The 26338-nt window shown below is 38.8% G+C and overlaps 1 protein-coding gene across 5 annotated transcripts in view; it reads left to right on the forward strand.

Annotated features, from left to right (window-relative positions):
• Positions 1-26338, forward strand: part of NEK10 (NIMA related kinase 10) — a 150829-nt gene that overhangs the window by 103332 nt on the left and 21159 nt on the right. For 4 of the 5 annotated variants that reach the window (XM_079794536.1, XM_079794539.1, XM_079794538.1 and 1 more), the window contains 6 exons: positions 8923-9106; positions 9189-9275; positions 11033-11087; positions 15043-15080; positions 15180-15320; positions 26034-26134. In XM_079794536.1, coding sequence (XP_079650662.1) covers positions 8923-9106; positions 9189-9275; positions 11033-11087; positions 15043-15080; positions 15180-15320; positions 26034-26134 — 606 coding nt within the window. The remainder of the gene's footprint in view (positions 1-8922; positions 9107-9188; positions 9276-11032; positions 11088-15042; positions 15081-15179; positions 15321-26033; positions 26135-26338) is intronic. The other variant, XM_079794540.1, reaches the window with a different exon arrangement.

The following is a 26338-nucleotide window of genomic DNA, read 5'->3' on the forward strand; positions in this document are numbered from 1 at the left end:
ATACACATGCACTCTTGAGTGGCTAGGGTCTTTCAGATGACATGATGTCTGTGAGATTCATCCATGTTGTCATGTATCGCAGTAATTTGTTCATATTCCTAGAGTATTATGTGGATGAATATATCAAAATTTGATTATTCTCCTGGTGAGGAACACTTATATTGTGTTTCTAGACTTGGGGTTTTATAAGTGAGACTGCTATGAGTTGTCTTGGGTAAGTCTTTTTGTGGATATATATTTTCATTTCTCCTCGATGAATACCTAAGAATATAATTTCAGGGTCATAAGGTAGTTACATGTTTAAACTTAAAAGAAACTGCCACACAGTTCTCCAACATGCACTGTTTAGCACTTTAAGGAGCAATGTATGAGATTGTTCCACATTCTTGTAAACTTTTGGTACAGTCTTTTAGATTCTAGCCTTTGTAGTGGGTATAAAAGGGTATCTCTTTGTGGTTTTATTTTGCATTTTCCTAATAACCAAGAATATTGAGCACTTTAAAATGTGCTTATTAGTCATTTATCTATCTCTTTGTGTCTGTGAAGTATCCGTTCAAATCTTTGCCCATTATTTTATTGAATTGTTTGCTTGTTTTTGTTTATTTGTAGGAGATTTTTTATATATCCTAGATATGACTTTCTTGAAAATATGCATTACAGATATTTTTCCCAGTCTATGGCTTCTTAAATTTTATTAATGATATTTTCTTTATGAGCACAAATTTTTGTTGTTTTAATTTTGTTAAAGTCCAATTTATTTATTTAGATTTTTGTTTTTGTTCATGCTTTTTGTATTCTATTAAAGGTATTGTTTACTATCATAACGTTAAAAAATAAATTTGTTTTTTCTTGTAAATTCTTCATGTTTATAGCTTTAATGTAATGTGATCCAGTGGAAGTAGAGTTTTGGGGTGCTGCAGGGAAAAGGAGGATGGGGTTTCATGGAAAGCTTTATTGATGATGTAAAATTATTTGGGTTCCCCTCCAAGGTACTATCTTCTTCCATCTTGCCATGGAAGAAGTTCAGCAGGGCTAGAATTAAGGCCACTGCCCCAAATTTCTATTCCATATTAAAGTCCAGTCCAGTCCAGTCCAGTCCAGTCCAGTCCAGTCCAGTCCAGCATCTGGCTAGCTTAGCTTGTGTTCCCAGCTGCAGTCCATTGCTTAAGGCCGCATGGCAAGCTCTAGGCCATATGGCAGACTAGTGCATGGGGGCATGTGGGTCATGGAGCTGGAGAGAAAGGGGAGTAAGGGGAACAGAGCAAACAAGAGACAAGGAAGAGAGAACTCTTTGTCTGGGGGTTTTGCCCTTTCAAGGTTTCTCAGGCTTACATTGGGGTTCACCCTTGTAGCCAATGATCTTTCTCCCAGGCTAGACTGACAGGCAGGCACCTCCCCTATATCACCTGACTTCTCTGCACATGCGCCCATCTCCCCTTTGTTCCATCCCTTCCCCAGTGATTGGCAGGGAATGGATCCCTGGTTCCCTGGGGAGCGGGAAGCTGCCCCATGACCATGCTTATAGTGCCTGGCCTCCCCTTTGCTCTCTTCCTTATTAATATTAATGAACTACCTAATTATTATGATAGCATTTGGATATAGTTTTGTGAATAGAATAATGAAGAGATTGAGTTTTCTTTTTTTTCCACATGGGTATTCAGTTTTTGAGATATAATTTCTTAAAATGCCTTATCTTTCCCTATTCATTTTATTAGGCATTTTTGGTAAAAATCATTTGACAGTACATATGTGGACCTATCTCTGAACTCCTTTCTGTTATATTGTAGGTTTTTTAATACGTTTTGAAATCAGTTGTGTATTTCCTCTGATTTTGTTCTTCTTTGTCAAGTTTGATTTGGCTGTTCTAGGTCTGTTGTATTTCCTTATTAATTTTAGAATCAGTTTGTCAATTTCTTTAAAAAAATCGTGCTGAAATTTTTATTTCTACCCGTTGTTGTACAACACTTTGAAAAAATCAATATTATATTTCACTTATTCAACAAAACTTATTGAGCATCTGCTTTCTTCTGGGAATTATTCTTGTCTGATGTTATAACAGTGAACAGAACAGTCAAAGAAATCCACCTTCATAGTTGGGGAAGGCGAATGATACATAAAAATAAATTTAAGTGTTATGGGCAAAAATTATAAGAAGGCAAGGTAATAGAAGGTGATTATTCATGTGGAAAGAGGCTATTTTAAATAGAGATATCATGGAAAACCTCTATACTTATGTGACATCTGAGAAGAGACCAGGATATATTAAAGGGATGAGTCATGCAAATATCTGGAGGCACAACATTGATAGCTGAGGAATCAGCAAGTACAAAGATCATGAGGTGATAGTGTTCCTGCCAAGTTCAAGGAGTGAGCAAGGAGGCCTGTGTGGCTGGAGTGGAATGAAGCAGGGGGAGACTCTAGGAGATGAGGAGGCTCTAAGTCCACGGTATAGACTTGAGTGATGTGAGTTTATTGAAAGAGAGTGACATAATCTTTCCAAATGATATAGCAGGCTGCTGTGTAGTAATAGAATCCTGAGAGCAAAAAGTAGAAGCAGAGAAATTGGTTAGGAGGAGATTGCATTGGGACCAGGCAAAAAAATGATGTAGATTCTTTCCCTTGATTTCTAATTCTTTGTCTATTAGTTTGGTACTTTAGAAAAAAAAAACTTTTCTGTGCTGTTTTTAAGAAACCCTTTTCTTTAGAATCTTACATCTTTTAAAAATACATATTTTTTATTGACTTCAGAGAAGAAGGGAGAGGGAGAGAGATATAAAAACATCAATAAGGAGAGAAAATCATTGATCGGCTGCCTCCTGCACACTCCCTACTGGGGATCAAGACTGCAACCCAGTCATGTGCCCTGACCATAATCAAACCATGACCTCCTGATTCATAGGTCAATGCTTAACCACTGAGCCACATCGGCCAGTCTCAATTTGGTATTTTGATATTCTGTGCTAAGAATGCTGTTTAACAAGAATTAGACCCTTTTTTTATGTAATTTTGTGTTAAAAATGGAATAGTAAGTGGGGTTCCAATTTGAGGACCTCATCTCTATTGATAACACCCATGTCTAATTTCATTCTATTTAATGCCTTTAGCTATGCTGGTTTTCAATTACATTTCTTGTTTTTGAGCAATCCAAATTAGAATGTCTTAAAACTTGACTGCTTGATAATTATTTGTGCGTTGTTTCTTCTACATGTTAAGTGGCATTGCCTTATCTGGCCTCTTTTGAAATGCTTTTGGAAATATTAATAGACATTTAGTTGTTTTCATCTGTCTGCAGTCTTGGAACAAAATGGTGGTCGGTAGTTGATGTAGACCATATTGTCTGTATTTTTAATAAGTGATATTTTTAGATTATGACACTGTTCTTACCCTCATCTTTATTATTATTATTATTATGTCTAGCAAATCTGTCTTTGAATTAGGAATGTCAGGTTAGTTATGGGGTGGCAGGGAAACATTGCCAAACATGGTAAATTTGGTTCTAGGATTTTAGACTGAATTATTATAATTAATTCATTCTCTAATTTTATTTAAGTTAGTGACAGTTCATTAATATCTTCTTATGGGTTTAAGAAGTTCAGAGAATGTTGTGGTAATAAATGTAATCATAATTATGTGCATAAATTATATTAAAGTGAAATGTTTAGCTTTGTATGAATATTTTTAACAAGTTCAAAACAAAAAAATAATATTCAAATGTGAAGAGACCATTTTCCTTTATTGTGTAATAGTTGTAAATTTAGCTATTTTCAAGGCTTAAACACTAGTTTTTCTGGTTTAAATTGAACATATTACTCTGTGGGGCATGGGAGAAGGGAAATGCTTCAAGATTTTATCAATGAAATTAAACATTCTCCAAAGAACTTTGGAACTAAAAGAGTTCCATCCTCCATATTGAGGGACCAGACTCCAGCCTTACTGCATCAGCCTACCTCTCTGTGATGGCAAAGCCAGGGTCCCAGGGCGCGTTCCTGGAAGGAGCTTCTCATTGCCCTTGCTGAGTGGACAATCCACTCAGCTATGGCCGAGTCTATGTGGCCCCTTCAGCCATCTGACCACACTGGCTGACCTTTTAAATACTTTAAAATTCAGTAACTAAGTTTATGTACAATGATATGCAGTTAATAATCTGTCTCCTGTTTTGAGTTTTCTTTTCTTTGCTTTTTTAATTTTATTTATTTTTTAAATATATATTTATTGATTTTTTTACAGAGAGGAAGGGAGAAGGATAGAGAGAAACATTGATGAGAGAGAAACATCGATCAGCTGCCTCCTGCACACCTCCTACGGGGGATGTGCCCGCAACCAAAGCACATGCCCTTGACTGGAATCGAACCCAGGACCCTTCAGTCTGCAGGCTGACGCTCTATCCACTGAGCCAAACCAGTTAGGGCTTGAGTTTTCTTTTAAAAAGATATTTTTATTGATGTCCGAGGGGAAGGGAGGGAGGGAGGGAGGGAGGGAGAGAGAGAGAGAGAGAGAGAGAGAGAGAGAGAGAAACATCAATGATGAGAGAGAATTATTGATTGGCTGCCTCCTGCACACCCACTCTGGGAATGGAGCCCGCAACCCGGACATATGCCCTCACTGGGAATCGAACTGAGACCTCTGGTTCTTAGGTTGACTGGGTTGTTTTGAATTTTCTTTGTGCTATCAGCCATGAAAAACATAAAACTTGTTTTGTCACCTAAAAGAGATCACCTCATCCTGGTGAATTTCTGTCAAGCACTGGATAGCCCTAAATTCATGTATTTAAGGTCACTATTATTAACTGAATAAATGGAAGACATGCGGTAAAGATATAACAAATAGAATATGAATATTTAGAACACAACGGATATAGTGCATTCTTTATGGCTCTACAGTAAAGCTTCTACAGGATGTAGCTGGTGTTATGCTTTATATTTATTTCTTGCTTTTCTTTCCCTTGTTATAAAACTAACATTCTGGGCAATTTAAAAATATTGCACTAGTTTTAATAAACTAGGCTCTCTTAATTCTTTTCCTACTGCCACAGTTAATTTGGGCATTGCCAGCCTGTTACTGTTAGAATTGCTATTCAACCAAAAAATGTATTATGATCTGCTCCACACATAAACATTACATTATAATGAGCTAAACATAATTGTGTCTATATCAGCAATTGTGACAGGAAGCGGCTTCTCTAATGGTGATGACTACCACATCAACGATCATTTTATTGTAAAATTTCCATTGTCTTCTCCTTGCTGCCATATCAATACTCAGAATGTGTCCATCCATTCCTAGGAGATACAGAAGCCAAAAAAATCTAAATTCACTCTCTGATTCCCAGAAAATCCCTAAGTCATTAGAAAGTACAAAAAATGACAGCAGCCAAATTCCATCCCACAAGGTGTACCTTTCCCCCACCACCCTAACTTGCTTTAATAGGTTTATGTACTTGCTGAGGCAACTTTTGAAAACATCTTAATGGCCTCAACTGTTATGGCTGAAAATACCCGACCATCTCTGCCTTTGCCCAGTGCCTGCTGGGTTACAGGTGCTTGTTGTCATTGCTGGGCTCATCATCTCTAAGACAGGCGAGCTTTACAGCCTTTCCTAGTGCAGAGAGGGAAAGGGAAGGGAGAAGCTCGCATCACCAAACAGTCCCTTTACCTCTCAGAAATGTCACAGTGTAGGACCCTGCAGAAAGGGGCAAGATTGAAAACACAGCAGTTACAAAACCTGCTCGTCCTATAAGGGAATTCACCTGTTTTTCTAGCCCTTCTCTCCCTTTGATATCAACTTATTGAGCATTTGCTATGTGCAAGGTATCCAGGAATTTAAAAGGGACTGAAATAGCCCCCAGGTCTTAAAGGAGTGAGTTGGATAATAACTTGAGTACTCAAATATCCACAAGCAAAAACTCTGGAAATCATAATTGGGAAAGTGTGTCTATAGTGGCATTTAGTTTATGGCACCTACAAAAAATATATATAGAATTTTTTAAAGCAAAAACTGCTTCAAGAGATCATAGAAATAGAGGTTTTAAAGCAAAACAAGCTACACATTCCACATTACTTTATCATACCTGTCATGCTTATAGAGTCTGAAGAACCATCTTTCCCACAATGGGAGTTCCCTTTATCAACATTTAAGCCAACACCCAATTAATCATGGATGCAATTTTGGCAATTGCAAAGGACTTGAATTGCAACCCAACTGGTTCTTGGGTGTTGGTGGCAAGTCAGACCTCCTTAAGTCTGGAATTGCATATATGGGGCTCACAGTATCTCCCTACTTTTCAGCTGTTCAAAGAAAAATGTTCCTCTGGTGTCTTATCCACACCTGTTCTCAAGAGAGAAAAAGCCCTTGCTGAAGTTTTGCTAGTTTTACACATATATGGATTCTAGTATCTAATTACATCAATCCAGAAAAAAAAATGTTTTCTAAGTAAAAAATTATCTCTTGTCTTGTTTTCAACATTGATAGCTTTGACTCATCTTGGATGTAGAGTCCTTAAAGGGTTGTAAGTGACAGTTGTGGTCTTTTGAATAGGGCAGGAGATGATATATTTAGAATAAAAAAGTTGCTAGGAGGAGAAAGCCTTAAACAGAGATCAGAGAGAAAAAGGAAGAGGGCTGGAAGAGGTTGAGTGGTTTTGCAGACAAGTTTTGAGCCTTAGAAGGAGCTTCTGGATTTGGTATCGGGATCTGGGGCATGGCAGAACTGAGGCTGGCATGGGGAGCCTTAGGCATGAGAAAATTCTCGGAGGAGCACACATTCAGCTCTGCTGAAGGGTTTTCAAAGCATTTCCCATCTCAGGTTCTCACTTAGCAGACCAGGGTGCACTCAAGAAGCAGGGTTGAGGAATTCTGTGTCCCCAAAGCAGGAAGATATTGAACATTGGGTAGATGACTAGACAAAGAAAATGAAAATGCTCCTTCAACTAACTGCATGTCACTCTCCACAGAGCAAGAAATATCTCCAAGTATCTTAGTCAAACTTTGAGGAAGGAAAAACGAAAAAACTCAGGAAAAAGACATAACAAACTCATTGGAGTTTGCAATGCACAAAATGTCTTCGATAGTTTTTTTGGGTGTGTGTGTGTGTCTTGTTTAATAGACATAAATACATGAAAGTTTTCATAAGTTTACTTCTAACTGCGGTCACTCATAAGGTCTTGGATTGTCTTTACCTGCAAATTCTACCACCACAGAGTTTTTAGAAAACTGCTCCTTGAAGCTATGGGTGTTACTTTAGAATAGGGCAGGAGATGATTTATTTAGAATAAAAAAAGTTACAAGGAGAAGAAAGCCTTAAACAGAATGTGTATTTCTATGTAAATTTCTAGTGACCTCAGTTGAGGAGAGCTGGAGGAAGAAGGATCTGTGGGATAGGACAGAAAAAGGAAGAGGGCCTGGAAGAGGCTGAGTGGGTTTTGCAGGCAAGGAAAATAAATATCATGGAAAAAAATCATGAACCTGTCTCTGTAGCAAGCATTGCTCATCATTGGAGTTGACTTGTGACTAAGCAATCTGACACACTTCACAAGGATATGTTTTTTTCTTTGAATAAATGCACCCCTTGCTTTCCTCTCATGCTCTTCAACTTTTAGTTACCTTTCTTATGGCCTTTCTTCCTTTGTCTTTTCATCTTCCTGGTCTGTGCCTTAGAGGGTCAGCATTGTTTAGCTCAACAGCATAAGGTTTTACACACTTACCACAAACTGTTGCACACAATAAAGGTTTTAGGAACTGGGACTCAACTGAGTAAAGAAACAGTACTTTTCCTGCTGAATCATATGTGGTTCCTTTCCCTGTCTTTTTCTTAGAAAATGAAAAACTTTAATAAGTGATATTTTTAGATTATGACACTGTTCTTCCCCTCATCTTTATTAGTATTATTATGTCTAGCAAATCTGTCTTTGGATTAGCAATACCAAGATGATGGATTAGGAATTTAATGAGAGTAATCTTTCTTTTCCCCTTTATTCTTATTGAACTGTCAGATATAATCTTGCAGTTTCTAATACTTGCAGTTTAGGGAAATGTGGACTCACATGGCCAGATGGTAACCTTGGGATGCTATAGTAATAAAAACACTCACAGCAGTTGGAGGAGCCCATGGCTAGCAAAGCTCTGTGGAAAGTATTGACTCCGGGCAGTGGCCTGGGGTCCTAAGTGGTTTGAAGTCCCTTTGCTGTAGCTCATCTCTTAAGAACACACACACGCCCCCCCCCCCCCCGCCACCCCCTCCATGGCCTGGCTGTGTCTGCTACTAATTACCTTTGAACTTTGAAGAAACTAAGCCGTACTTACTTATTCTCTGTGGTGCTGAGATGTGATAGCACATCTTTTCAAAATAACTTAAGAGAGCTCTCAGTTTAATTGATACACGTTGGTTCCTTATTACTGTATTTTCTTTATTTTTGTTGTTGATATTTTTATTGATTTTTAGAGAGAGAGGAAGGGAGATGGAGAGAGAGAGAGAAACATCAATCAATGGGCTACCTCCTGCATGTCCCCCACCGGGGATGGAGCCACAACTTGGACATGTGTCCTGACTGGGAATCGAACCAGCAACCCTTTGGTGCAGGGGACGATGCCCAGCCAACTGAATCACACCATCTAGGGCCTTAGTACTACATTTTTTCCCACCAGCTTACACAGACCTTTGTGATTAAGCATCTTGCTACATCCATTTTTTTTGGTCCAATGGTGCCTTTACTAAAAAATATTATATATACATATATATGGAGAGAGAGAGAGAGAGAGAGAGAGAGAGAATGAATTCTATGGCAAATCTACAGTTGGAGCCTCTGATGATACTTCAGCACACATATTTGTAATGCTACTTTAAGTATTTTAATATATGTCCTAACAAGCTTTGTAACCTGAAGAAGGAAGACAGAAGTATCTACTAAAGGTTGTGTTTCTCTCTCAGGAGACCTTCGAGAAGGCGAGCCTGAGCAGCAGCAGCAGCGGGGCAGCCAGCCTGAGGAGCGAGCTTTCCGAGAGTGCAGACCTGCCCCCCGAAGGGCTCCAGGCCCCCTGTGGAAGGGAAGAAGACAGGGCCTGTGACGAAATCCTGTCGGATGATACCTTCAACCTGGAAAACATGGAGAAAGGTAATTCTAGTGAAGGGCTGGCAAGCACTCTGGACTCCTCTCTGTTTCAGGGTTCATTTGCTTCTTCTTTATTAATGTGCAGATATATACTCAGAGCTAGACGATGACTTGGACATTTCAGACAACTCCAGCAGCTCCAGTTCCAGCCCTTTGAAAGAGTCTACATTCAGTAAGCGTTCTTTGCCAGTTGTGGATTCCAGCAGGTAGTAGTTTGGGCGTCAGGTAAATGTCATCCCATACACAACCCCGTGGTTTGTTTCCCAGGTGCAATGCTAATTAGCGCAGGTGTGTCATCACTCTGACTGAGCCCCCAAACCAACCAGCACTGTGGTTTTTTGTTGCCTCAGTGGTCAAATCGTACCTCAGTTGCAGGTTAGATCTCCAGCCCCCGTTGGGGCTGGTGTGGGAGGCAACCAGCCAAAGTGTCTCTCTCATATCGATGTTTCTCTCTCTCTCTCTCCCTTCCACTCTCTCTCTAAAGATCAATGGGAAAAATATTCTCGGGTGAGAATTAAAAAAAAAAAAAGAAACTTGGAGAATAAATTAGAGTTGGTATAGACTAAGTTTTGTAAAATGTTATTTACATTAATGTAAAGGGATGTATTATTCTTAAAACACGAAAGTAACCTAAATAATTTAATTGTTTTGAACTATGAAAAAAATATGTTATATAAATCCAGTCCTTACACAGACCTTTGTGACTAAGCATCTTGCTATGTTAATTTAACTCTTAATTTGAAACAGTAAAGAAAACAGTCACACTGGGATATGGGAAAGAAAAATAATAGATATATTAAGATAAAATTTAAAGATGATAAGGAGAGGGAGGATTCAGTTCACTCAACAAATCTGAAAGAAAAGATGTTATAATAGAAAATGGAGAGAAAATAAAAACTCTTTTAAAAGAATAAGTTCATGGGATATTAAATAGGGTAAATAGAAATACTCTCTAAAATAAGTGAAAATAATTCTCACCAATGACTGTTTGACTTCTCACCACTGACTGTCTCAAAAAAGAAGGTATAAAATAGTCTCCCTAAGGATAAAATTAGAACCCCAGGGATTTAGCTTCCTTCTTTGTCCCTTTTCAAACTTAATTGGAAAATTAGTGACTAGATGTTTCAGATTTTCCGGGATAATCCCAATTTCCAACACTGCTCTGTTTTCCCTATAAATTTCAGCCTACTAGGGAAAAATGTCTTTAAAAATTTTTTAATATATTTTTATTGATTTCAGAGAAATAGAAACATCAATGATGAAAGAGAATCATTGATCGGCTGCCTCCTGCACGTCCCCTACTGGGGATCAAGCCCGCAACCCAGGCATGTGCCCTTGGCCAGAATCAAACCCGAGACCCTTCAGTTTACAGGCCAACACTCTATCCACTGAGCCAAACTGGGTAGGGCCTAGGGAAAATGTCTTGATTTGTAATTGGGAAAACATGAATATTGTACCATAAAAATATCCATGCATATAAATATGTGTAGCAGATTCAAGAAGCAGTTAATTACGGACTGTTTTAAGATGAATTCAGTGCTGTATATCTCCAGTAACAATGGCGGGAGGGTTAGTGGGAAAGAAAAAGTTGGACCCTTAAATTTGCATGTGGTAACTTGCAGCTGGCTGTCTTGGCAAAGCTTTTGGATGATTATGACATAGATGTGTTATTGTTCCTTGTTAGCTATTAATAATGGAGTTTCTTTGCTTAGCACCTTTTCTTAATTAAAAAAGACTCTAGACAAAACTGTCAGGTAAATATTAATTTGCAACATTATATTTTAGCTGGTGCTTTCATAAATGAAGATAGTATTTATACTATGTACAATTTCTCAGATAATAGAATGAAGCACGTTTTAAGCAATCAACCAAACAAATAAATGATTTGCAATGGGAAACTATGTAATTATTTTTATGTTCTTGTTCCAGGCATTTTAAAGAGAAGTTTTAGTGCTTCAGGAGGAGAAAGACAATCCCAAATGAGGTATGTACACATTGAGTTCTTAGGAATATTTTTAGACTCCATAGGGTTGTGTTATTGCTGGCTAACTTGAAACCTGATAGCTAGAAGTTACCCTGGGCATGTGGAAATGGAGGCTATTAGAGCCCACCCTCCCAGAACTGATGTAGTTTACCAAGCAGCATCCTGGGAAGAGTACTAAGCTTGGACCTGGTTTTAGTCTGGCTTTGTGACCTTCAGCTAATCAGTTCATTTCTTTGAGCTCAAGTGTGGGCCAGAGAGGTAGGGCAGTTGTGCTTTTATGAGATCATCTGGAACTCTGGCTCCTTATATTTTGTTGTTGTTTTTTCACATCTCCAGGGAATAGGTTTTATCCTCATGGTAAATGCGGACCACATCACACCCACATGTGGCTGGAAGGAAGTGGGAAGGGAAAGGGAGACAGCCCCTTCCTTTTAAGCACATGACCCAGATATTGTGCTCATCCCTTCTGCTCACATACCATTGGCCAGAACTTTGTCATATGACCACTTCTAGCTGCAAGGGAGGATGAATATGTGTGGGGGCTTCTGTTTTTAAAAGGAATAAGAAATTATTGTTTTGGGATAACTAGAAGTTTCTACAACAGTTGATTCCTGGGCTTAGGACTAAAACAAAACTATTCAATTTGGCCTTCTGCAAGTCCCTGGCTACAGACCCTCCTGAGAGCAGTTTCCGTGGCATTGGGGGAGGCTGGTGTGAACAGAAGCCTGAGCCTGATTGTGGTGGTTTTAGAAGTGACAGGGGGAGGGTGTAGAGCAATTGAAGAAAGTGAGGGGTGAGCTGCGAAAGTTAGCTGGTGGGGAATGTCAATGGAAAAGGGCCTTCTAGAATCTTCTGCAGGCCGATTGGGACTGAGGAGAAGCAGACCCTGGAGAGGAGAGATTTAGGATGGAAGAGAAGCGATGGTGGACAGTTTCCGAGTGGCTTGGAGCCAGAGAGGGGGCCTGGGAAAGATGAGGTGACAACCGTTTCTCTGTGTCTGAGAAATGGAGGCAAAGATAAAATGCAGCTAGAAAGCAGAGAACAGGGATATTAAGGAAAGTAGTATACTTGGTGGGTTTTGTTTATTAGATGATTGGATGGTCTAGATTTGAGGAGTGTGATCAACCAGGGAGAAGCAGATAAACATTTCTGAATTGATGTGGACTGTATTTTTTTTTTATCTTGGCTAAATACCTAGAGTGACATGGTTGGAGCATATGGTAGGTTTATGCTTAACTTTTTAAGAAACTGCCAAAGTGTTTTCCAGAGGGATTGAAGCACCTTTCCATCCCCACTTTGAGAGAGATGAACTTCATGTGTATATTGGGAGGGGGTGAAGCAGATGATAGTGTTTGTGGAAATGATCCTTTAGTGTGTGTATCTCTGAAATGATAAGGAGTAAGAGGGAAAATAGAACTCACTGTTCATGGTCGAACTCTCACAAAATATTATCTACTTTCAAATAACCATATGAATAGACATCCTTACTGTTAATGTTTGTTTGATGTTTTGTGCATATCAACCGAGTTAGACAAAAGCTGGGTTAATGTCTGTCAGGGAAAAGCAATTCAAAATTCAATAATTAGGACTTTATTTGAAATTTCCAACTTTAATCATTTTCATTGATCTAAGTGATGTAAAATCTTCTTCCTTTATTACTATTGCTTCCTTTATTACAAGAATAGGGAATGGGCTTGACTTTTATCAGTTTCTAGCTGGGCTTTATGGTCTCACTCAGTATATATATTGATAGTTCTAACTCAATAAGCCATAAAATTTTATTTCTATTTACAAATAGATTATTCTGTATAGTGGAATTGGATAATGCACACAGGGGCTTCAGCCTCTTCCATTGTCACGTACACCCTGATCCTCTAAGCTTTGGTCACTGTGTCATGACCTTAAGAACATCAATTGATATTTATTACTGTGTGTTGGTACATAACAGACTACGTCCGGTCTTTTATTGCATTGTCCAGGACACAGTGCACTGCACAGAGGTTCCAGTCCACAAATACCTATAATTAATAGTTGCATGATTTTTATCTTGGCAGAAATTCTATATTTCTCACTGTAATAGGACTGAAATCTCACCTACTGGCTTGAACTTACAGTCTTTGCCAAAGTCACAGCCTAAGGCCCCACTCCCTCTTTTCTTTAAGATTCTGTTGCTTAGGCAACAAGATTTTTTCCATGCTTGCTTGCGTCCTGTTGCTAAGGCAACAGGATATAGTTGGCAGGCTAGTTTATGACATCGGATGTTTGTGGCAGCAGAGATGCTTGTGGTTCACAACTTTGATAAATCAGTGAATGCATAATTGTATTCAGGGGTGTGTGCCTGACTCTAGTCTTTGCATATAAAGATGATTATGGGCATTTGTAACTATCCAGTATCATACACGTGGCCAGAAAGACCTTTTGTAATCTCAGGAGCTATGGATCTTGCCTCCTTTCTTTTCTTTTCTTTTCTTTCTTTTCTTTTCGTTTTTTTTTTTTTTTTTTTTTTTTTTTTTTTTTTTTTTTTTTGGTTAATCCTCACCCGAGGTGATTTTTAGAAATAGTGGAAGGGTGGAAGGGAAGGAGGGCAGGGGTGAGGTGGGGAGAGCAAAACATTGATGTGAGAGACACATTAATTGGTTGCCTCCCTCAGGTGCCCTGACTGGGGCTGGATCAAACCTGCAACCCAGGTATGTGCCTTTGACTGGGAATTGAACCCATGACCCTTCTGTATGCAGGGATACCCTCTAACCACTGAGCACACCAGCCAGGGCTGAGCTTTGCCCTCTTTGAACTTTCTGAGGGCAAAGGCCATCCCTTTTCTTTCTTTATACATCCCCTTATCCCAGGGCTAGGGAGGGTACATTAACTGCAAGACTGGCGAGATTCATTTACTTTTTAAGGCTCTGGAAACATGGGCTGGAAATGGGACAGAAAAAATAATGGGATCAAGAGAGGGCTGGTTTGGTAGAGGGTTAGGAGGAATGGAAAAGGATAGGGAAGGAACTCACAGTTGGATGTAAAGATTTTAGCTTTATTCTAGTACTTAGAAGTTAGGTGGTAGGTAATGAGTGCCAATTTTGTTATTCCTCATAACTTAGGTAGATGTTGCATGCATGTATCAAGATCTCTATGATGAAAATGAATAGGGTAGGGTAACAGAATCACCAATCATGTTTATTTGAATCCCTATATGAATGCATCATTACTCAGCAAATGACTATTAGGTGCCTCATACTTGGTTGATGTTGTATATATTTTTGTTGGATTGCATTAAATTGAAGTCTGGTTCTTATAACTTGCCAGGGCACAGATTTTTATTTTATTTTTAAAAATCCAATTATTAAGAAATGGTGTCTAAATTTTAGTGGAAAAAAGAAGGTTATTTATGGCTGTCCTTGGTGGGGTCTTAGGCCAGCTCCCTTGGTTGAATGTGCTGAGACCAACTTGCAGAATGGTGAGAAAATCTAGAATTTTAAGGCAGTGCAAACAAGGGACATTAATAATACTGGAAAGTTTAGGCAAGATATAGTCCTTTTAAATGCAAAAATCATCTTATCTCATAGGATGAGATAGTTTCTTTTTAAAACATCAGGGAAAAAGTGTAGGAAAATAATATATCTAAAAATTAAATATTTCTTTTCAATACAAATCAGTATGTTCATTTTAGTGTAACAAGCAAATCATTCAAGGTGCTAAGAGATTTAGGCTCCTAGTCATTAGAGCTGATAAACAACTCTGGCAAGGCAAGGCTCTTCTATTGCTCAGTGGGTTGTCAGGTCTGCTCTGGGTTCAGATATGTTTATTTTCTTCTTTACTGAACTCTTGAGAGTGTCTTAGGGGGGAAAACCTTATTTATTTTTATAATCTAAGCCATATCAAGGTGCAGGCTTTCAGTAAATGTTGGTCAAGTCCAAGTTGAACAAGTCCTTCTAATGGCCCCTAATTCTGTTTTCAGGGACTTCACTGGGGGAGTGGTATCAAGACCAAGACCAGGTAATTTAATGTTGGCAGCAATGAAATCATGCATGCCTCCCTGAAATTCAATGTAATGTATGTTACAGTTTCTTATCTTTCCCCCTTTTATTTCTTCAGCTTTGCTGCCTCTTGACCTGCTTCTGAAAGTGCCACCCCTCATGCTCAGGGCCCACACTAAGGAAGTGGAGGCCGAGCTAGTGACGGGGTGGCAGTCCCACAGCCTCCCCGCTGTGATCCTCCGCAATCTCAAAGATCATGGTAGTACTTATTAGATCAAGTTCATGTCAAGCACACCAAGGGTGAACACAGAATTTTAGTTGGGCCTGAAATATCTGAATGATGCTTGGGAGGTAATTTTAATACAAAGAGCAGAGGAATCTTGTTTTGTCTATCATTATTTGGCATTTAAGAGTATCAAAATGCTTTCTGTGTTCACTTATTTGATGTAAATATAGGCTGTTTTTCTAAAATTTGCATTTCTGCTTTGGTGGGAATAGTAACCAGTTGAACTATTGGTGCTTAAAGTGCATACCTACGAACAAAAAATAGTAGCTATGTTTTACATACATGTTTCTGTAAGCTCTAGACCTATATGATATAGGAGACTAAAGCACATTTTTTTCTATCTCCTTTACTCTGATACAGATAGTTCTTTTTAATTATTTGTATTTGATTAAAACAATATTGTATCACATTTTCTTTAATAATTTAATAATTATGATTCTTAAAATAAATATAAATATGTATAATAATGGTTGTGGGGGTGGGGGGAAGAGTTTCTGATTTCTATTAAAGAGGACCAAAGTACAACAGTAATGGTAAAATTGTCAGCTAAACCTGGACAGTTCAGGAAAAAGTTTAGTGATTGTGCTTTTAACATGTGTAGGAGTAGATGACTCAAGTATAAAGCTTTGTTTGACTACTTTGGTTAATTTGGAATTATTGCTTAATGCTATTTTCACTTTAACTTCCTCAATTCACGTGTTTTTGTAGTGTTAACACATGTAGTGAACAAAGGTGATGTGAATAGATTTCCTGTAATATTAGTCCATCTCTCCGTATTTAATAAAGATACTTGGAACAGTTATTGAGACCTTGGGGCTATTTACACTGTCAACATAGATGCAAAAAAGGATGATTTTGTTATTAAGATGTCCAAAGCTCTCATGTGGACTGTGCTCCTCTATTCCTACTATTTTGGCATAGGGCACGTTCACAGCATCATCGTGAAGCTAAAACAGTCATTGTTGATTAATTTTTTAACAGCAGGAGCAGATCATGCACACACATATGTAAACGACTCACAGTTCTGTTGTGACCCATACAGGGATTCCTTTTCTTAAAGGACATGCTTGCTTTTCCTAAAGGTCAGATTAAGATTTGACTTGATGTCAGTGAAATTGATCAGATCTCTGGACCTTTTTAGCACAGTTTACATGTTCGTTATACTGTTCAATTTTTTAAATATTCACTGATGCATATATATCTTTTAATTTAAAACAGAATATGGTGTAGCATTTGTGAGTGTTTTCTGTGAATGCTAAAGTTTACCCATAAAGGAGATTAATAATATAGAACACATTCATGCATATGACCGTTTGAGTTACAACTTATGGTAGTAGGTGGTAGGTTTCTATTTTCCAGTAGAAAAACAATTCTGTATTTTTTCCATACTAAAACAACTGGTACCAGCCCCACCCTCATCTGCAAATCATGCCCCTCCAGTTGTCCCCTCTGTATCTCTAGCCTAACTCAGAGAATAAAAAGGCGGGAGACACTGTTGCTCTGGTTATACTTTAGTTCTTTGTTACCCAGGATAGGTACAGCACTGGAATGTGAGAATGATTTATTAAAAACAAAACAAAACAAGCAGATCATATTAGTATTTCATTTATTTAAAATCTGATTTTGCTTTATTGGATAAAAAGGAACATGCTGGAAATTATGTATAACCAACAGCTGCAGCCCTGTATTACCTAAATGTTCTAGAAAAAATTGTCAGGGAGGGGATTTATGTCAAAGCCTAGGTATGCCCCCAGGACTATAGCTAGTATGTGAACATCATTTTCTATGGGCTCTGGCAGAACAAAGGGTGAGAATTATTATTTTAGAGTCCCACGTGGCTGTGTTGTAATAAGATCCTGCCTACATTGTACTCCTAAAATGTGGACTTCTAGGTCCATATTGTGATGATACAGCAGAATCAAAACTCCTGTAGAACAAATAACTCTGGAACTATTTCAGGTGAACACAATTACAATGAAAAGTCCTCTTACTCTTTTTCACAACATATATTTATATTGATTTCAGAGAGGAAGGGAGAAGAGAGAGCTAGAAACATCAATGATGATTGTTGTCTCCTGCACGCTCCACACTGGGGATTGAACCCCAACCCGAGCATGTGCCCTGACCAGGAATCAAACCATGACCTCCTGGTTCATAAGTCGATGCTCAACCACTGAGCCACAATGGCCGGGCTTATTCTTTCTTTTTATACTAGATTGTGTAAATGTTTTATAGACTTTCTTTAGGTTAGATAATAGACTATCATTCTCTGCTAATAAAAATAAAAATTTAGGAATTCCTATATTGCATAGGTGAAAATAGTAACAATAATTAACATGGAATTAATGGTTAAATAAAAATTTTTAAACATGTTGATTATTTTAGCTCTGCTTCCCTAACTTTAGTCACTTATAGATTTTCATTGCACAGCTGACCATACCTGAGTACCATCTGCACTACTATTTTCCTGATATATTGTTTAATTTTTAAAAAGAAACATTAAATTTTATTTTAAATTACAGTTTATATTAAATATTATTTTGTATTAGTTTCCAGTGTACAGCATAGTGGTTAGATAATCATATACTTTGCAATGTGTTCCCTTCCTCCCTTTCCCCATCTGATATTTCCAGTGCCCACCTGGCACCATACATAGTTTTGACTGGATTGACACTGATATTTTCTCTCCCTTGCTCAGTTTTCATTTTCATCAGCATTAGTAGGCACCGAATTGATGTATGGAGATTCTTATTCTCTGTGTTTTGACTAGGAATTGTCACTTCATGAAATCTGGGCTCTTAATTTTGTTCTCTTACTAGATGACAGAGAATCTATTTTTATACTTATCTTTTGCTCATAATGAGCTGATCTAAAGAAAATAGTCAGTGTCCCTCCCAAATATTCCAGAGAGTACAGCTAATTCTCTCGTCTAATGAGCAACCATTCAAATTAGTAGCTTACGTTCAAATTAGTCATTCACAATAGGTACTTAATACTAAATTTCACAATTGCCATGATTCTGAGTACATGCCTTCTCTCTCATTTTACTGCGTAACAATTATTTTTGCATATAAAAATGTGCTCCCCAGATTTTAATCAAAACTTATACTACTAGTTTATACTATGTGATTTGGCATATAATTATATACTTTCTATATTGCTTGTTGGGGATTTTGTTATATTAGCTCTACCTTCCAACCAGATTATAAGCGTCTTTCGTAAAGTTTGCATATATCTGGAGCATTCCCTCTGAGATCAAGCCCTTGAAAACTTACTGAGTGACTGATGCAGACCTACCCTACATACATCCTTGTCTATCCTTGCTATTGGGAACAGCTGCACAGTAATCTTATGATTACTTCAAGGATGGAAACAATATTTTAATGTCAGACTTTAGATTGGAGAAAGGGTAGGTGACATTTCCTTTGCCCCCGATAATTTGCTTACTAATTCTTCCTGCCAAGGAGTGTGGACCAGGTCCCAGGAGGACGCTGCCTGAGATATAGATTTTCTTTTTCATATTCTTTTTAGGATAATGTCTTTCCAAGGAGATACTCAGACTCACAAAAGTTATCTATGGTCCCAATCCAGAACCAAGTACCTACTGCAAATCAGCTGATCAGTGGCAGCTCACATGCCATCCTGAGGGTTTCTGCCCTGGGGGAAAGGCCAGGTGGAAGGAAGGGAAAGCCACACCCCCTCGGGTAGGAGGAAAGGGAGGTCATTGTGGCTTGGGTGATGGGGGTAGCACTCTGTCCAAAATAACTGAGTCAATACAAAAGCAAGGCTCTCAAGTTCCAAATTGGCATTATTAATTATTTTAATAAAATTTAAAAAATAGTTTTGAAGTATATTCAACTATCCTTTGAGTTGTCATCATATAGTTACTTGAGTATTGAGGATGGAGACAAGTCAGTCAAGACTAATGACAAGAGGCTCTTTCTTTCTTCTAGCTGGGCCCCCTGCCTGCCCTCCGGTACATCCGGGACCTCACCCATGCTTGATTAACATTCCCTACTATGGACTCCATAGATTATTTGGGATGCTTTAGATAGTGAGTTATGTAAATAATTTATGTAAATAATTTTTCAAACCATATTGGAATGCAAAAGCACAATTCTTAAAGTTATTCTTTAGCAAATGTTCCAGTTTTATTTAATCTATTAATGATGGAACCAGCTGGAGAATAAAAGAGCTGCTTCCAAGAGCATTTAAAGAGCAGGGATTTATATAGTCAGTCAAGAAAGAAAAGCTGAAATAACATTGCTAAATTAAGCATAAGACTGGTGAAATTTCTACAGGGCAATTAAACCATGTGTGTTTGTGATTAACTTCTTGTTCGGCCTATGAAGTCATACCAATAGGTCAGTTTCTGCAGGTAAATCCCTAACGCTACAGGCTGTAAACTACCTGCACCTTTATCGGTGTGGATTGTTAGTTAAATATACTGGGACATTACCCAAAAGTGTTAGATTAGGATCAAGTGGGGTTATAAAACGATCTAGCACGATGCCAGAGAATTAAGCAATGATCATTTTGCCTAGTCTTTCCATGATTGGGATAAATCATGAAAAAGCTTGGGCTCCAGTCACTGAGCATTTTTCTTGTTCAGGGAATTGAATGGGGTTGGGGGCATCTTTTCTTTCTGTTTTTTGTGGGGTTTTTTTTGGGTTAGCCTTTGCATTCTCAATGCTGAACATAGTGTGGTTTTCACACCACAATATTTTATTCCTGAGAATCTGGGCTTCATCAATCGAGTTGACTTTCAGAGAAAAAATAGTTCCCTTTAGCAGGAATAAGTGAGTCAGCATGACTTGGTTAGTCATTGTAGCATTGCATAAGCAATAACTAAGTGAGAAGAGTCAGGCTGTATGGACCAGACCAAATGCATATGTTATTTTTAGTCCAAAAAGTCAGGAATAAAATTTAACTCTCTATGTTTTCCCAACACTAACCTTAGTTGTTATATTGAGCCCCCTTCCAGATATCAGAAAACATGGTCAATTACCCTAAATCTAAATGTCAATGTGTTGGTGATTTCTTGATTATATCAGGTTCAAAGTCAGACCAACCGAGGATTGCCCTTCTCTCTCCTTCCCTGGGTGATATTTTTGTGCCAGGGATTTGATTGGCATCATGGTACTGGGGCTTTGAGACCACATGTGCTGGCGTCTGATCTGATTGTTGAGCGTGGTTACTCTTCCACATTGGCATCCAGGGAAGTGACACAGCCCACCTGACTTCCCGTTACAGTCCGTGTTTCCACGGTGGCTGTGGAATGAAGGCAAGGCCTTTGTAGGGCAAGCTCTCGCTCTGTTGGCTTCCCTTCTCCAGGGGCTGGGGAGGCGAGTCTGACATTTCTGGGCCTGGAGATTTGAGATCTCAGCAGAGCCTCTTTGTCTCTGACACCCCAAGGAGCTATCTCTGCGGCCCCATCCGACCCGTGGCATTGCCGATGGTGCAGGTAAGCTCTGCATGACCAGGGCCTCTCAGAGTTCCCCTTGGGAACCAGCACCCAGTCTTGCCACTCCTGAACCCCCAAACTCAAAGACAATTCCATCAACCAACTCTTTCCTCCTTTCTGCTCCCACCCAGACTTCGCCTAAGGTGAGCTGCAATTTGAGTCTCTTCTGAGACTTTCTTTTCTCCTTTTCTCTGTATCCTCCCTCCTCAGAGAATCTTTATGACATCCAGGAGGGGTGGGAAGATGAGTTTATTCAGCAATTGTTCTTTTGAATCTCTCTGCCTTCTGCTTAGACAGATTTTTTTTTAAGCCCAGGAACGTACTTGCTCTTTTCCTTGGTTCCTCTTTGCCACTCCATCCTGGGGAAATGCTAGTCGCACTCTGCTTGCTCAGCAAAGGGAGTTCATGAGGTGGAAAGGGGGTGTGGGAAATAATACAACAGAAAATTTTCTGCACAGCCTCTTGCCATGTGTATTGTGTAGTCATTTCTACGAACTTTGACTTTAAAAATCTTGAGGTTATATTTTGCAGAATAACTAAAGATATAGCAAGTTTAGAATTGGGGACCCCCTACCTGGTTGAAAGAGAGAGAGAAAGAGAGAGAGAGATTAAGCCTGAGCAGGATGAAATGCATTACGTCAAGGTGACTAAGTCAGAATTTAAGAGCGAAGGGCTTCAAAGCAGCCTTGCGTCTTTGGCCTTTAAACAGCTCCTATCTGAAGGTTCACATGAAAGGGGGTTGAAGGGAGCCTGATCACTCAGAGGGTGAAAGAAGCTGAGGCTTTGAGGTAGCTTCCTGCCATTTTGTGGGAAATCCACCAGGTGTGGCATTAGGGGGACTTGGCCCCACTTGTAGAACTCCCTGTTGGTCTATGATGGGAAGATTCTGTGCCCAAGCTCCCAGTCTTCTCTCTCACTTCCCTCTCCTTTTCCACCAGATGTCGTTCTCTCTCAGTGACTGGAGCCCAAGCTTCCGCAGTCTCCTTGGCTCCTGCTCCCCCCAGACAGTCACACATGCCATTCCAAGCCAAGCCTCTGACTTCAGCTCTAGGCCTCTTCTCATGAGGTCACCTTCCCTGAATACAGTCTCCCGGATGGCTCCTCGCCATCATATATGGTCCCTGGCTATCTCATCAGTCGTACTTACACCCCTTCATTGTACTGCACCCCGGATAAACTGGACACTAGCTGTTCTCCAGAGGTGGCCCCACTTAGCTGACTCCTGTCCTTTGCTGGAAATGTTTCTTCTACTCAGAAGCTCTCACTCAAGTCTACCTTCCCTCATACCAGATCCATGTCCTGGCCTATTGAAAGCCTCCTCATTCTGCATGGGCTTCACAAATGAAACCTTTTTATAAACTCTTGGCCCTCCATTCCCCGGTTGTTGGGGTGAACCTCCCATGATCCTTTGTTCAACTTCTAAGCACAGGGGTTGGTTGTTGAATATTTGTAGATTTGAACTACAATTCAGTTACTTCATTTCATCTTACTTAAAAGTAAAGGAAAGAAATGAGAGTGAATCTGTCCACCATACTTAAATGTAAAAGGTTGTATTGTCTTTTAACAGAGAAGTCAGTCCAAAAGAGCGAAGCTCGTGTATGTTTCAGCCCCATTCATAAAGGGAAAATATTTTTCACTTCTTCAGGGAGCTCTTGCCTGAAACTTTCTATCCTCCACTTGTTCAAAAATTGCTGACTCTCAGAGAGAATTCAGGAAAATAGTAGGTTGATACTACATCTTGGTCAACTGGGGGAATGCAGTGTAATCCATCTTTTGCTAAGTTCATAGTAATTTACAGCTTGCATTGTGAACTGTAGTTTTAATAGATTGGATTCATAATGTAAATCAAGTCTCAAAGCACAGAGATGGGCCATAACTGACCTGGTATTATAATGTACCATGACCTAATCAAGCAGAATATAGTGCACTGCACAGGCAACAAAGGCCTAATGCTTTTTGTGTAAATAGTTAGGATGCATAGTGTTTTCAGTGTACTGATCTGAAAGATTTATTGATGGAGAATGCTTTAAATCTCTAAATGATATGGTTAACATTTGCCATTAACTTGGTAGTTATTAATATTTAAATAAGGAATAAAAGTTTTAAAAGGTATCTATTTGGATTTTTATCCCTTTTTGTTTTCCTAAAATTACTAAGAGCTAAATAAGTATACATTTTGGGGTGAGGGAATATAAAAAATTATGAAGATTTGATCATGTAGAAAAGAAGGAATAATAGTTCTCATACCTAGAATTAGCCCAAGTTGTTCAGGAAATCAAGAGGGTTTGCACATTTCCAGTCTCAAATTTCCTTTTTCTCTCCAACCATAACTCACATCTCAGTAAATTTTCCAGAGTACACCAGGAGTGCTGAACTGGTCATGGGGTCCTGCTTTGCCATGATACAGTGGCAGCTGGTACCTGAGTGACTGTTCTTGTGGTACCTGAGACTAAACATTACCTTTAATCTAGGTGATGGGGTGGGAAATAACTTTAAATTGAAAGAAAAGCAGCAGGTTACATGATAATGCTTTTAATATATAAAATGCAATAAAAGAATTAGTATTCAGACTATGTAAAGAGCACTTACAAACAAATAAGAAAACACACACACATGGGACACAAACAGGAAATTCACCAAAGAAGTACAATAACCTCGTTGCCTTCAGATAAACACACACACAAAAAACTCCTAGAATCAGATTGGTAGAATTGAGAAGTATAATATATAGTGTTGATCAAGTTATAGATAAATGGATTCTCTTCTGATCAGAGTGCAAGTTGATTTAGCCACTTTAAAATATGTTAAAATAAGAAATATGTATAGGTGAAGGCCCAACTAGTATTTAATTTCTCCTCATCTTCTCTAAAAGACCTTTTGTACTTATGGACAACAAAGCATGCGCATGTACCCTCACTGTGGCATCACTTATAAGCGTGAGAAATTGAAAGCAAACTCAGTACCCATCAAGACAGAGGTGGTACCCTAGCCGGTTTGGCTCAGTGGATAGAGTATTGGTCTGCAGACTGAAGGGTCTCGGGTTTGAGTCCAGTCAAGGGCACATACCTCTGTTACAGGCTCCTCCCTGGCCCGGGCCCTGGTCGGGGCTCGTGCAGGAGGCAACCAATCACATCAATGTTTCTCTTTGTTTTTCTCTAAAAACTAATGGAAAAATATCCTCGGGTGAGGATTAACAACCCCCCCGTCCCTTGCCCCTACACACACAAGACAGAGATGGCTAAGTAAATTGTGCTGCATGCAGAATGTGCAGTGCTACTCAACAGTGGGTCTGAAGAATGAGCCAGAACTCTGTGTTGGCAAAAAAAATCTCCATGCCAGACTGAATGAGAAAAAATCGAACAAGTCTTATGATGTATCGCCATATATTTTTAAAAAGAGAAAGAATTCATAAGCTAATGCTATAGATTTTCTACAATAGTAGTTTTCAAAATCTTTTGGCAATGATCCTCAATAAGAAACACATTTTATATCTTGAATGAGTGAACTCTTGCTACATGCAATGCACCCTGAAAGTTTTCTATGCTGTTCCACTTCATTCCATCCCATTTTTCAAAATGCTGGTCATGGCCCATTCAACTCATTTCAGGATCAACCACAGTTTGAAAAATACTGTTGTGAAGTTAAAGCTTATGTATGTAAATGGATAGAAAAGTGACTTGGCAACACACCAAGCTGATGTCAGAGGTTACCTCTGGGGAGGAGGCTGATGGGTGGTGGTTCCAGGGGGCCCCCCGCTCCTCTGTAATACTTAGGTTGTTATTATGCTTGTTTGCTTGTTTTACAAGGGGCATGTGTAATTAAACATTTTTAAATTTATTTTTTAGAGAGGAAGCAATCAAAACTATTTTCCAAAGTCAAGAATTTATTGGAATTGTGGGAGAATAGTCAAAGGTTCTTAAGAAAAACAATTTTAAGTTATTTCGCCTAATTGAGTAATTCAGAAGACAGGCATTCTAGCTAACCATCTCTGTTTTTGTATCTAGGGCCACAGATGAGCACATTCTTGTGGCAAGATAGAGTCAGACCCATGTGACATCCCACTCAAAATGTCATCACAAATCTAAGGACACTCTGCCAGGCTGTGAGATTGTAACTCGTTTCCTAGAAGTATTAAGTCCACATATCAAAAGCATAAAGTGGGCAACATTAAAATGATCAAGAACTAAGCTGTTTAGTTTCTGAAAATGCAAAGTTAATGTTCCTGTTGCAACATCAACTTGGCCACATTACATGGTCTCTAATTTTTGGTATGGGTCTAGACAAACAGTTGCATTTTAACAATTATTTTGGCAAGAAACCACCACTGTAGGAAATATGGCACACGTACACTCAGTCTCTGCAGGCTGTAGCTCCAGCTCTGTTTTCTGTTTTAGAGCTAACTTCATTCTTTCTGATTTACCTTCACCTTTTTACCCTATGAGTAATTTATTAAACCTCATTCTAATGGTCAAGTAATTGATGCTTAAAAGGAGTTAGACACAGTTCCCAAGGAAGATAGATCCTTTAAATTTTAAACATTTAAACAAATTATTAAATGCAGATGAACTAGAACAAGATTGTTTCTTGTGTGAATTTCATAATTAACTTAATAAAGATATCCATAAAGAAAATAATATTTGACACCAACCTAGCCTAAAACTGTGAAAGTAGTGTGGCTCTATGATGAGAATTTGGGATAAATTATAAATGTGTCCTATTGAGACCTGGACAGAAATCCAGGTGAAAATTATAATTTGTAATAGTCAAGAGTTTGAAAGTTACTTAATTTGAACGTTCTTAGAATTTTTTTGTTTTTGGGGGGATTTTTTTCCTCTCTGTAAGATTGTCTATTCAGTGTTTGCATAAATGAATTTAACACTTAAAAGCATGATACTCTCTTAACTGTACATATCTGAATCCCAGATTTTCAATGGCTGCCACTGACTCTCAGTGGCAGCCTCACGTAATTGCAGGCAAAATTCCAAGAGATAACTGGTCTTTCAGATGTTAGAAAGTAGAAGTCCGTGAAGTAAAAGGAAGAACTTGTACATCCCCTATTATAAAATATTGAAGTGTTACAAGGTCCCTACATATTGTCTCATTGGTAGGATAAGGGTCTTTGCTTAACTTTTATTTCAGAATTTTACCCAATTTTCTACTAATAATCACTTTTAAGAGAGACAACCAGGGTCTTGACTAACTGAAAAATGTGTCATCCACAGCGTCTGCAGGGATCGCTGTATCCCAGAGAAAAGTCCGTCAGATCAGTGATCCCATTCAGCAGATCTTAATTCAGCTGCACAAAATCATCTACATCACGCAGGTCAGTGTTTTAGCCTTTCATTTCCTCTTCATCTTGAATATAAATCTGCTGCTAATATCGCTTACAGACTTTGTGGAACGTTTAGTTGAGTGAGTACTTGTTTTTATCCTCCCCAACTACAAATATCTGGGGACATTATGGCTTGGCAGCAGAGCCTGGGAGATAGTAGAATAAAGAAAGCAACTAGGGCTGCTTTTCCCTGTG

The sequence above is a fragment of the Cnephaeus nilssonii genome, assembly GCF_951640355.1.
Source record: "Cnephaeus nilssonii genome assembly, chromosome: 17".
NCBI lineage: Eukaryota > Metazoa > Chordata > Mammalia > Chiroptera > Vespertilionidae > Cnephaeus > Cnephaeus nilssonii.